The following is a 14,313-nucleotide window of genomic DNA, read 5'->3' on the forward strand; positions in this document are numbered from 1 at the left end:
ATTGTACCTATTTTATTAATATTTTCGATGTGGATATTAAGGCTAGGTCCATTACGGGTATTTACACCTAAACAAATTCACAAACACGATACCGACTAACACTGCAGAAGCACGCATGCAAAAGATTTAGAGGCAAAAGTCGGAGAGTTTGAAATCGCAGAAGGAGAGACAGAAAAGGACAGGTGGAGAGAAAGAGAGCGAAGAGCGTAAGCCACGCGTCGTACGCGCGTGCACATCGAGAGACACCAAGCTGAGTGGAATTTGGATGAAAACAAATGTTTACGAGCGAATACATTGTTATTTCAATGTAAGTTGATTCCGAAGGCGAGAGACAGACGAGAGAAGGATGGTCTCGGTACAGTCAGACTACACGCGCGCTACCGACTTAAAATATGTTATTTCCTCTTCCATTCTTCCATTAACATTACACCATTCTAGTTGTAATTAAATTTATTTCCTCTTTACACTTAAATAACAATATATCACAAGCATCAACATATAAAAGTGGATATTTGCGTCGCGGCTTGCCCGGCAAGGGCGGGGCGAGCTTTGCCGACACACTTTCCTGTTGCATTGAGGGTCGCTCTTCAAAAATTTTCTATGAATGTATAAAAATATTATTGCTCATCATCAAGCACCAACGCGCCACTAGCTGACTACGTTTCGAAATAATTTAGAATTCAATCTCTCCTACAAAAATGTATGAGCGCGAATGATACGGTGTTTCGAAGGGATTGTTTCCTGTCTGGGGGTAGTTCGGGGGTGGAATGTGGCGGATGTGACATAACAATCGAGCAGCTACATCATGTATTCGGGTATAATATAACAAAGACGGCGTAACAACTCCCCTTCACTGCATCACGCACTTGCTCTCGATCTGAGATTTCAATTCGTTCACTTGCGTTTCGATGGTGTTTTTCAGTTCTGAAATTAAATAAAAATAATTTCATTCTCTTATTTCTCTTTTCCATGAGAGTAAAAAAAACTGTTCAATCTGTATCTATTGAAATATGTTGTATGTATTGAAATAACTCAAAAACTATTGGACCGATTTCAAAAATTCTTTCACTATTAAAATATACTATATTAGTGAGTAACATTGGCAGTATTTTTTTTTTTATATTCAATTTCTCGCAGACGAAGTTGCTAGCAGCAGTTGTAAGTAAAATAAAATTGCAAAGACAAACGCCTTAAATCTTTGGAATTGTTTTTGTTACTTACTGGTGAACTCATCCTGGTCCTCGAGCTCGGCTTCAGCGGCGAGCTCCTCGGGGGTCTTCTTCTTCCTCATGAGCGGGTTGTCGGGCTCCGCCTGCTGCTGCTCCACCATCTCCTCCTTCTTGGGGATTTTGTACTGAAAACATATTTATAATTTTATTAGAAAACATCGACATTATTTGTGAATCTGGAGAATACCCCTACTTCTACTCAATACTACAAGAGAGCGCACACACCTTTGACTAAACTATCGCACAACTGTTTCGTCACGTTTTAATACCTATAGGAGTTCTAACTAATCAGTTGAATTGGCTGTGAAACAATCGACAATCACACAACATGTTTGCGATAATTTATTCAAAGGTGTGCGCACTCTAATTGTTAGTGAATAGTCGAAACTGACTTTTACGAAAGTTAAATTTATTTAATTGGAAACTTGTATATAATTACACTTGTGAATAAATAGAACAAATAGGTCTGTGGATCAGCTTATGGTCGTCAAAATATAACGTCCTCGTTCTCAATATAATTATGTAGGTTTCGAGTCTTTTAAATAAAAAATAATGAATTCATTAACTATACTCAAAATCGTTTCTTATCAGGTAGTTCCGTTAATGTCTATTAAATAGCTTAGTAACTCGTAATGTTATAGTTTAAAATCAAACAAAATTTAATCAAGATAGAAGTTCTGTCTACCCTCTTCATTTAATAGTATTATATAGCGAAGTGACATGTCATCAGCTTTGATTCAAACAAAGCGACGCTCTGACTTGATTGCGTTATTGTCTGTAAACTTGGTCCCGTACACGGGGACAAAGCGACCCAGCGATACAAGCAACGCCATCTATTGTCGTGTACATCACATACACAACATATAGAACAATCAAATACATCAACTTCATAAATATACGCTTTAAAAGACAATAGGAACTTTGGACGACGTATTGTAATGTGAATAATATTAACACATATCAAAACAGATCTCATGGCGAATTTTAAAAATTAAAAATAGAGCCATCTATTGACAAAAAGAGGACTTTAATTTTTTTGTAAAATAAATTGAATTAACGGTTTTATTGAATGTACTTCATGATTTAGGTTACGTTAATAAAAACGATTGGTCGTAGAATTCGTTACGGAACGCGACATCGAACCCAGTCATTCTCGTGTTGAGGTCTAATTTCCCAGTGGAGAACATATTTCCTTTGGAGCTTTGCGCACAGTGTTCTTACGTCAGCGATAGTGGGATTTTCATAATAAAAATTATATACTAAGTGTAAAAATGTGAGGGACATTTAAAAATCAATAAATAGTAATATCTAATGACTAGCTTTTGCCAGCGACTCCGTCCGCGTAAAAATTTAAAATAATAATATAGCAATGAAAAGATGTAACCTATGTTATTCACAAATAAATAACTTGTTTAACGGTGAAACGATGTTTAAAATCGGCCTAGTAGTTTTTGAGCCTCTCCATTACAATCAAACAAAGTTTTCCTCTTCGTAATATTAGTATAGATTTTTAAATTATCGCTAAATAAAAGGTAACAGCGTCTTGTTTTTAAACAATAAATATAGAAGAAAAAACACATCCATTGGGAACCAAACCCACTATCCAAACAGTAACAAGCTTGTAATATTCCACTCCACTAAAGAGGACATTTGCATTAAAGAATTCGCAAGCTTAAAGTCTGCCTTAATCTTCAATTGATTAGACGCAGCCTGTAATTTGAAGGGTATTTTTTCTGCCCCCCGGGATCTCATTAGACGTCTGGTAGAAAAGCGCCCCCTGGTGTTTGTATCGTAAATATGAAACGTGATTTCTTTCAATTCGTGCCTTTAGCTTGTCTGCAATTACTTTTAATTAAAGCAATTTAGATTAAAAAGAAGATTTTTTATGCTTATTATGCTTTTTACAAATTAACAAAATTATATTTCAAAGTAACGCTGTGTTTATTGTTTCTCTAGAAGTATATATATGCGTTTTTTATTTTGTATAGATAATGTTTGCATCTTTATTATTAAAATTTACTTTTTATAAGACTGTTTTAATTAATTATATAAGTCCTATATCTAAATTCAAACTATTCTGGTATAAGTTAGAGCGCGCACAACTTTGACTGAACTATTGCACAATTGTTTGATTGTCGATTGTTTCGCGGCAAATACAACTGTTTAGTGACACAACTAAAAATCGAATAGTGTGCGCACTTCCATATAAACTCAAAGGAATCAAAGCGAGACTAAACAGTTGTGCGATATTTTAGTCAAAGGTCTAATATTAAAAAAAATGTTGACATTTCAACGTAAAGTCGCGAGCATTAGCTCTTTCGCTAACAGGCCTCTTTATCAATTAACTCTTTTGAAGTTTTTCTAATAAATTTATTTGAGTTTGTTCCGCGGCCCATTACCCGGATTACTAAGCTTTTAGGGGTGCGAAATATATACGCAAATAATAATTATTGTGCTAACAGTTTTAACCCAAATTATATTTAATGAGTAACCCTAAGTAAGATTAGGTGTAATTTAATTTTATAAGCTTTTGTGTTTAGTATTGTAATATATTTATATTACAGTTAATATTGTAAATTGTCTCTTACTTTATATTATACTAGCTGTTGCTTGCGACTTCGCCCGCGTGAAATTTAAAAGTATTAAAAAATACAGCCATGTTACTCATAGATAAATTACCTTTCCAATTGTGAAAGAATTTTTAAAGTCGGTCCAGTAGTTTTTGAGTTATTTCAATATATACAAAAATACAAATCTTTCCTCTTTATAATATTAGTATAGAAATACGAAACTTTATGGATAGGAGGATATTGATGTTTACTACTTCATATCTTCAGAACTCCTCAACGGATCTTGCTGAAATTTAGTACAGAAGCAGAACATAGTCTGGAATCATATGTACAATGTACCTTTAAATTTTTTAAAACGGCTTGATCGATTCTGACGGGACTTTTATTAGAAGGTAATGTATGAATGTGGTAGTAATTTAGGTTATTTTTTATCATTTTATTTTTTTTAAATCCAACCTGAGATGTCCCAAGTAAATTTTACTGCACAAAGAACGTATTGTAAGGCTCTCTCCATAATTGTCTGTTACCGTCTGCGTGTCTATACATATAATTTTTTTTTAACCTAATTAGATCAAAAAGGCGTGGAGTGTATCGCTGATCCTTTTTTTTGGACGACATTCCGCTATTTCATACGGAATGTCGTCCATTTGTGTGGTGTATGTGTGTTTTCGCTGTGAGGTGAGTCTGTGTGTGTATTGTGCAGTGTGCTTAAGTTAAACTATACATATAATTTGTGAACGTACAAAATGCGTATATACGTAGAGGGAGTTTGAGAGTAGCACCAATGGTAGAAGAAAGTAAGGAGTACAAGTTTAGCATGTTATGGGCATTTGAGGAGAGATGTATCGCATGTAACAACGTTAGTTATGAGTAAGGTACACCGGTAGAGGTAGACATAGAAAGATATGGATGTATTGCGTGTAAGGTGACATGATCAAGAAGGGAGTGATGACTGAGATGACGGATGATAGAATTAAGTGGAGGACAGAAAACTTTCGCGCCGACCCTACGGGAGTAGGATAAGGAGGATGATAATGAGGTAAGACTATAACAATGCAAATGTTATTGCAGTCGATAACCCACAGTTAAAATGTAAAACAGGAAGAATATGATAAGACCCACAATGTAATAAAAAAATAAGCAACTAAAAACACGTAAATAAGCAACATTCAAAATTGATATGAAATTAAACAAATTCTTCTTTCAGTTTATTCTTCTATCTTGTAACGATGGTTTAGCTTCAAAGAAGTCAACCTGACTCGATTAGGGAGTCGCGCATTAAACGGACTCCCTACTAGAGTCAATTTGACATCCAAGAGCTTCTCTTCTGAATTTCTTTCTTCTTTTATTTTCTATCTTCTAGAAGAAATACATACAAAATGTTATGCGAACACATTATACAAAAGTCGTAATATTAAATACTTGCGGTCGTCCTGACTATTTTCATTGTGGCATTATAACCTACGTTAATCCGTCCAATTCTTCTCATTATTACTTTACTAATTACTAATATTATAAATGAAAAAGTTTAGCTAAATGGATGGATGAGTGTTGCAGTTTACTGCCTAAACGGATCTCAATTTTGGCAAAGATATAGAAAACTCTGGAAGCACACATAGGCTTACTTTTGTTTGTTTATAACATTCGTGAGATATTACGATTCCTGCCTTTGTACATTACATAAACATCATTTTGCCTTGAGAATGAATTATTTAAAGTTTAAATTAAATTCCTCATATCTGTACCAGTTAACAATCTTACCTTTTAACCCTCCTCAACGTAAGGGAAATAGTTACGAGCTAGTTAATTAACTGGCAACTTGATGACAGATCGATCTCCGCCTTTTGTTTTAAGCTCCCAACATAAAAGATTTATCTCCTATTCATTCGAAAGGGTCGGTATACATAGCTATAGTTATAAGCGTGGGTTTTCACTATGTTGTGTCTTTCAATAATGATAGCAAGATTTAAACGGGAGTGTATATCTGCAGAAATAAAAAGTGGCCAAAAAAAAGGATCACCTTTCCTTCAAAGGCCTGTCAAAATTGGTCCATCTTTCCGGAAAGACAGACAAACAGATAAGTTGTATTTTCATTGTAGGCAACGCCAATACATCATGTTGACGATTTTTACATGATTTTCTACACATCCCAGTTTTAAATAATAAAATATTGTGTTTATTACCGTTACTTATTTACTAGAGCAGTTCTGATAGCCTTTTTACCCTCGTGCAGCCTATCATGGCCGGACCATAATATTTCAATTTCCGTTCAGATGAGTTTCTAACACAGTTACCTCCTCTCCCCCTCCCCTCCCCGCGACCTGTCCCAAGCAATCTTAGAGCAAATTATGAAACCGCTACTACGATAGAGCTATAAGTTGCTTGATATTACTTTTAGATTTACTATAAAATGCGTGCGCTTAAAAAAATAAGATAATAGAAGTTATTTTTTTAAATGTCACCTAGACTTTACTACAAATTTAACCCTACTAGATGTCTATTTAAGTAACATTACATTGGTACATAATTTGGAGAAAACTTTCACATGGGAAAGGGACCATAAACTAAAAGCTGCCAACATTAAGAAAGCAAGGTTATTTTGATTAAAACAATAAAATAAAAATGTGCGGATGAAGCCGCACGGGAACAGCTAGTCTATATTAAAATGTGTAATATGTTCTATCCATGTTGTAAATCCCATGGTATTATAAATGGATGGTAATGAAAGTAATCGAAGCGTACGAGAGACAAGGGGTGTCGGCGTCGAGGTGTGAAATACCCCGTGTTCCAGCCCTGGAAAATTACTACGCGCTCCGGGGACGATGGTCTTTTAGTACAGACAGAAAAAACGTTTTAAGAATATTATAATATTTGTCATATAAACGATGTGATTATTTTACGTGAGATTAAATGGATTTTTTCAGAGACTGAAGACGTTATTTATATTCTGATATAAATGAAAAAATTGCAATGTTATCATTAAAACTTCGATAATTTTTTTTTATAATATATCATCATATGCTATATATCAAGCGATCTTTTATTTTTATTTGAATTGTATTGATTTTAAATAATTTAGTTTATATTAATTCAAATGGATCGTCTATTTGTAACAAACTACATTAAAATATTGCTTGCAAATTGTTTTGATAACCGTACTTTAGCTACATACGGAGGCAATGTATCGGAAACATTTTTGTCGTTCGCAAGTGCTGGCAAATCTTTGCGGCAGCCCTACCTAATGCGGGCCATACATTGCATTATTTACCTCGCTACCTCTGTAATAGAGTTCATATTCGGTCGATTGGTTAGTTTACATTTCACGGTTAGGTAGCAATTCGTTCTAGCAAGGATATTGATTTTTTAGAACTATGAACACGGGCTTAATGGTGCGCTTGTTTTGCGAATATACCGGAATTCACTGCTTCTGCTTCAAATAAATGAAAAGTATAAATACATACGTACAGAAAACTTGTGTAATTTAAGAGTTTTCGGTTTACAATCAAGTAATTTTCTTTTTATCAACAACTAGCTGTTCCCGTACGGCTTCATCCGCATGAAATTATGATAATTATATTTTATTGTTTACATGTGTCAAATTATCAATAGCAAATGTCAAAATGACATGACATAACAAACCTTGACAATCTTGCTTCCTTGATGTTGGCAGCAACTTATGGTCTCTTTCTCACATTAGGCTTTTTATCCAAAATAGTTACCCCCTAAGTTTAATGGCGTAAAAATATATAGCCTAAAGCGTGACGTAAGTGTAGGGCTTTTAATTAAAAAAAAGAATTATTCAAAAATATTCTGTAATTGCTTACATCTTAGACAACAAAGAAGTGTGTGTTTACGCTTTATTATAATAAGTATAGATTCAAGTTGCGATATCACTGATTTATGGATTGAAAATGAGTTTTGCATTTGTCTGTTTTTATATGTTTTCTAATAAAAATATCCAATTTCTAATAAAATATATAGATATAAAAAAAATAAAGATTTTTACAGTACAGAACAGTACGCATTTAAAACAAGACATCAAAGCAAATATATCTTTATATTCATATTAGCTTTCGCTCGCGACGCCGTCCACGTGATATTAAAAAAAAGCAAGTAGCCTATGTGTTCTTCCACACTATCCCCTACATCTATGCCAAATTTCATTGAGATCCGTTCAGCCGTTTAGGCTACAAACTCTAACAAACATCCATCCATCCATCTAAACTTTGGCATTTATAATATTAGTATGATTAAACAATATACTATGTGAAATTAATTAATTGAAATTTAATTAATTAAACCGTTTTATGAGTAAATTATTACAATAGAACTTAAGCAATAACATAAATATTATTTTACTAAATTAACCGATGAAATTCATAACAATTTGCCCTCTACCATCTAATACCATTACATGCGTAATTAAAAACCAACTCTATCCTATTGTGATAAAGCTGAATTTACGTTGTATACAATAAAATCCAAATTGTGTAGGGAGTTAATTAGAAATAACTTCCCCACAGTTTCGGAGCAAATACAGGATTAGGAAGTTTGATTTGGAACCAGTAAAGCAATATCTGGTAATATTGCGAACTAAACGGAAACGGAAACCAATGATGATTGAATAGACAAAAATGTTCTCGTAGTTTATATAATGAAACTAGCTATAGAATGTCGTCTATACTATAATATAATAAAGAAGACCGATTTCAAAAATTCTTTCATCAATAAAAAGCGAGTAATATACTCTACATTTTGTACTATTTCTTTTAATTCCACATGAACGAAGTCACGAAGTCACGCTAGTAAATTATAAAGAGACGAAAATTATAGGTCTCTTAAGTTTTACCGAAGTTTTGCTTTGAATTTGGACTGGTGAGTGGAACAGAACACTGATTTAATTACCAGTCACTTTGTAGCCTCCCCTTCATCCCTTCCTCTGGACGCGGTGTAGAATTAACTGACAATTATAAAGTCGACTTTATCAACTTCTACTGGGTTGCTGAAGTTAGCATTTATTTCATCATTTCATAGCGATTCATTAGTGTTAGGTTGAACTAAATTTCAAAGGAGACTCGTGATGTCATAACGAACTCATTCTAGTTAGCTAGTTGAGTTAATTTGGAAGGTTAGGAAATAACTTTATTTTGCTTTAAGTATGAAATCTAATTGAATCAAATGACAATAAATTGTTAGCACAAATACGGCAGAATAGTATTTGCTTTTCCTAACAGTATTTACTAGTTTGTTTGCTCACTACTCGGAGTCTGGCCGCTAGAGGGCGTTCTCAAAGGCAAAGGGGGACTTTAATTGAACCAAAATGTGTTTACTGCAAGCATTTAAGATTCGAAAATTCAGTAAATAGTGTACTAACATATTTCTTACTGTGAAATAATGTTCAAATCTATATTTATACTAATATTATAAAGAAGAAAGATTTGTATTTTTAGATTTTGGTATGTATTGAAATAATTCAAGAACTACTTGGCCGATTTAAAAAATTCTTTCACCATTAATAAGTTACGTTATCATTAAGTAACATAGGCTATGGTTTTTTTTAATCCCACGTAGAAGAAGTCGCTAGCAACAGCCAGTATTTAATACTTTTATGTTCACAGGGATTAAAAAGTTACTTAGTTATACGTTTAGTATAGATTTAGTACAGAAAATGTACAATAAATCATAACTTAACTTACCATTAATATTCAGTGTGGTAGTTAAAAAAATTAGAAATATCTTTAAAGTCGTTATCTTTTACGTGTAAGAAAATTTTAAAAGGAATGAAAAAAGAAAGTAAAGCCGTCGGTTGAACTCTCTGAAGTGGAATGGTTCGCTAATAAATTAGTATTAGCATTGCTTACCTCCAGCTCTGAACAAATCGATTGTGAACTCGACCTGCGCTGGGGGATAGCAACTAAATCTATTGCCTTTGCTTTTATTAACTGCTTTCTTAGTTAACATTTATTTTACAAGAGCAATTTAAATTGTACAGCTTTGTGAAATAAATACCTGTTTCAGGAAAACACAGAGATTTAAAAATAAATAAAACTTTTTGTATTTAAATAGTTAATTAGAGAAAGCTGGTACTATTGCAAGTTAGAATACATATTCTAATAGAATAGAGAAGTAACTAGAATTCTAGCTAATACCACGTATACTGGGGTATTTTTATCCATTCCAGTTTGCAACATGCCCGTAGCTTTCACGAAATCAATTACAGTGTTAGTACTTGTACTCCGGGTACTGGCATGCCAGTCGTACATGTAGTACTGGCATGTGTATTCAGTACTTAAGAAAACCAATACAGTTAAAACTTAACACGAAAGTTACCTATGTCATGAAAAATCGTTCTAATTGCATTGTGGCATTTTACCACAATGGGTAGGAAATTTAAGTCCTCGACTGTATATGTGGTTTCTTAAACTTCTTTTCAGGTGTTAGACTGCATAAGTTGTACAAGAGGGGTCGATGGGGAAGTTAGAGAAACTTTTGTCATCAGAGGAAAGTTTTAATGGTCGGAGGTAGACGAATAAACGTAACTAGGAAATTGTTCTTAATAATTAGAAGTATTAATGAGGTGAAGATTCCTTCCTTTTCATGCTTGTTATCTCTTTTGTTAAAGCTAAGGAAGGAAAGAGAGGGGAGAATCAATGTTCTTTTGTTTCGGATATCTATAACTCGTTTAGATGTAACGTTTCAAAATTGCTTTTATAATTATACTAGCTGTTCCCGTGCGGCTTCATCCGCATGAAATTATGAAAATTTTAACTTCTTGTGTACGTTTGTCAAATTATTATTAGGATTTTTATCCAAGACATTTACCCCCTAAGTTTAATTGCGTGAAAATATATAGCCTAAAGCATGAAGTAAGTGTAAGGCTTTTTATTTAAAAAAGAATTATTCAAAAATATGCTGTAATTGCTGACATTTTAGGCAACAAAGAAGTGTGCGTTTACGCTTTATTATAATAGTATTGAAAATGACTTAAAGAAAACAAATAGATAAAAGAAATTGTTTTAAGACAGAAAACAGTAATTAGTGGTAGAAATGGGTATGAATGTAGTGTTTAACTGACGAATTTTTAATCTAAGCGCTTGTTCCTAGTTTCGTTACCAAAAATATACAAACTGGGGTAATTGAGTTACATATGTGAATAAGAGCTTAAAATATGTAAATCGCTTTTAAAACTTCCTATTTACAAATTCAAATGAGGGTGTTGCGAAGTGAAGTTTTTTAAAGCGGCTCGGGCTGTTAACCTATTTCGTGACTTTCGTGTTTCGAAAAACTAATCGTGGAGTTTTTAATTCCTTTTTATTTTGCTTGTATTTACGATTTTTTACTGGTCTTTTCGATATTACAGTATTTTAAGTAATTAAAGTTTTAGATGATGCTTTTTAAGTAAGTAGTTTTTTGCGGAAAAGTGTCTGATTTTAAAATTACAGTATTTTTGTTAGTAAAGTTTCGAATATTTCTTTTTAAAAGCAATATTTTCTTACTTACATTTAAAAGTAACTAAAACACCATTCCACGAGTATACTATGAAATTAAAAATATTCTTAGTTCATTTAAGTTTACTTAAATTTAAAATAGATGGCGCTGATATTAAAATTGAGTTTCACCGTTGACGGGCGTAACTATGCAGTGGCGTAGAGCCTGTGTAAGGCTTTGAGGACCCATTTGCTGTACAAATTTTATTAGCTTCGCCGGAGCGAGGCGGTGTAATGGCTCTAATGGTGATGATGATGAAACTTGGCAACTGCTAATTTACGTTCATAGACATTTTAATTTATTAACTAGCGCTATAAGGGCTACTAGATATTGAACGAGGTAAAATTTTCGATTAATTTAGAGGTGTCATTTATTGGTTATTTGAGTAGAATATTGATTTGATTCAGCAAAACATGCAGTTAGGATTATATAGTTGGTTATGTTATAGAAGAAATATTATATTTTAACTGTTTATTTAAGACTATTAAATATAACCTAAAAATGAATCTAAAAAGTAATATTAATATACAAGTATTTACCTTCTAAGTAAGTTTGAATTCTAGTTATTTGCTTCTATCTAAATTATCTTTCATGCAGCTAGTTTAGACGGTAATTTGCCGCCATTTTCACGTAGAATTTGTCGGCCAAAGAGCAAATACTTGATTTGAAATTACAGGCTTTTACATAATTTTGCTTTCCCCTACACTTTGCTTAACTTAGTGACTTCACTACTAACTTAAAGTATATTAGAATTTGGAAGATAAAAAATAATCAATTTAAAAAAAAAAGACGTAGGCGCTCTGTCGTGTCGGAGGCCAAGACCCTCTTTGGGTCGCTGTAAACAAAACGTCGCTAACGCAGTAATTTAAAAAAAGCTTTAACTAATGCTGAGTTTCAGTAGTTTTCATTTATTTTAACGTTACCTAGTGAAGTTTCTACGGAGTAATACTCAAGTAACGTATTTCGGAAACGCAATTCATGAAGTTATCGAACCAATAATACTAACGAATGGTTAAATGTGGGAATAAAAGCTGTTTAATATTCATTAAGTTATTAAGCTTTTAAGTGAATTCAAGAATAATGTCAACAGCATCATTCAGTACGAGTTTCAATTAAAATCCTTTGTGATTAAAATCTTGCAGCGCAAGGCTTACTTGGATGTAGGTCAGTACAACCAAAGGTGTACAAAGAAAGTACTTTTTGACTGCACATTAAATGCTCTTAAGCTAAACGCTAGTTACTTGAAGAATAGCCTAGTTATAGGCTAACTGCTCGTTTCAAATGTTGCCCACAACTTTCGGTGTACATTTGATGTTAATTACCGTCAAATCTATCACTATTATTAGTGTGAAAACTTTACCGCCACCAACCGCATCAGTGACAAAATCGCGAAAATCAGATAATCAGAAAATACCGCAGTTTTTAGACAATACTGACAGACTTTCGTTTTGCATATTTAGTCGGAGATTATAATAGTGTCTGGTAAATGCTAAAGTTTAGATGGATGGATGTTTGTTAGAATTTGTAGCATCTACTTCTGAACAGAATTCTATGAAATTTGGAATACATTTAAAGGATAGTCGGGAAGATCACATAGGATGTTTTCTTTTGTTTTATTGTTTTTAATTTCACGGGGATGGAGTTGTGGGTCATAGCTAGTTATAAATGAAACACATGTATAGTATGAGTCCAGCCTTTGTGAATTTGAAACCTAAATCTAATAGCAATTTGCATAAACACATTTCAGTTCCAAACACGAAACTGTGCGGTGTTCTAAATTTTGTTACAGTTGCCAAGATATGTTATCTACTAAGTTTAATTGCATTTGAATGTTTCCTATGTTTATCTCAGTTATAATCTAATAACTATCATAACTTATGATGCAAAGAATAACTATTTTACGGAGAAAATATAAGAATTTTATTTAAAAACACTGTTTAGCCACGCTTTGATTCCTATGAGCTTATATGAAGGTACGCACTACTCGATTATTAGTTGTGCTAAACAGTTGAGCTGCGAAACAATCGACAATCGCACAACAGTTGTGCGATAGTTTAGTCAAAGGCTTACGCCCACTATTTATATCAACTACGTATGTAGATAACTCAATATTTGATTTTCGAAAAAGGAATAACGTTGAATTTCATAACCGAATTTTTTAGAAGCGCACCAAAAAATTTATTACAAAAGAAACAAGCATGGCTGGCTCAAAATTTTATTGGTTGTGCTCGCTTGCTTTTAAAATATTCGATACTAAAACCGTCAATTAGTGAACTGGGAATAATAATCAGTCAATATTTTCACTTAAAGAAATACTTGAGTAAAAATTTATTTTAACGTCGTTGAACATGTCACTTTACTGACTATATTTATGCTGGGTTTCTGAAGTTCCCACTTAATTTGTTACCTAGCGATTCATTATTGTTACGTTAAACAACAACTTAGTAAAAGTTACGTTACTTTTCTCTATGTTTCAAGGTACGTATTTCGCAAACGCATTTCATCATCATCACAAGTTATGGAACCAATAATACTAAGGAATGGTTAGAGAGAGCTGGGAAACCAAGCAGTGTAAAATATTCTTGTACGTTTGTTAAAAGAAAAGTGTTTGCAATTAAGTACAAAAAAGGTTTAAAAGATAGAAGCGAAGTAGGTCGTGTAACTGCCGCAAGCGGTAACATAAATGTTGAATACTGAAAGTGAATTAAAAGATATTTTTCTTTTTTCCTTTTTTAAATTACGTCCGCTCTCCGTTCACGTCAGGGATTTGTGCGATCTCGCTAATTCCTTTAGAGAGAATTAAAATTGACCTGCGTATTACGAAACTAGACTAGTGTAGTGCTACATTGTCACAATATTCTGAAATGTAAATCTTAGACGAACATTTTCGTAAAAATAAATCAAAATACGTGCTAACACGTAGTTGAAATTTGCAAAGATTTTTTTTAAAACATTAAAGTTCTCCCAATTAAGCTCTAAAGGTGTTTTTAAAGTCATGCTTCTTATTTTATCTTCTATCATATAAC

General features: G+C 33.0%; 1 protein-coding gene across 2 annotated transcripts in view; it reads right to left on the bottom strand.

The window, feature by feature from the left end:
- Positions 1 to 6: 6 nt before the first annotated feature.
- LOC106105996 (complexin) overlaps positions 7 to 14,313 on the bottom strand; it is a 127,112-nt gene continuing 112,805 nt past the window's right edge. For both annotated transcript variants that reach the window (XM_013286516.1, XM_013286515.1), the window contains 2 exons: positions 1,222 to 1,354; positions 7 to 924 (listed from right to left, as the gene is read on the bottom strand). In XM_013286516.1, the coding sequence (XP_013141970.1) occupies positions 851 to 924; positions 1,222 to 1,354 (207 nt within the window). In that variant the 3' untranslated portion in view covers positions 7 to 850. The remainder of the gene's footprint in view (positions 925 to 1,221; positions 1,355 to 14,313) is intronic.

The sequence above is a fragment of the Papilio polytes genome, unplaced genomic scaffold (assembly GCF_000836215.1).
Source record: "Papilio polytes unplaced genomic scaffold, Ppol_1.0 DF822622.1, whole genome shotgun sequence".
NCBI classification, from domain to species: Eukaryota; Metazoa; Arthropoda; class Insecta; order Lepidoptera; family Papilionidae; genus Papilio; species Papilio polytes.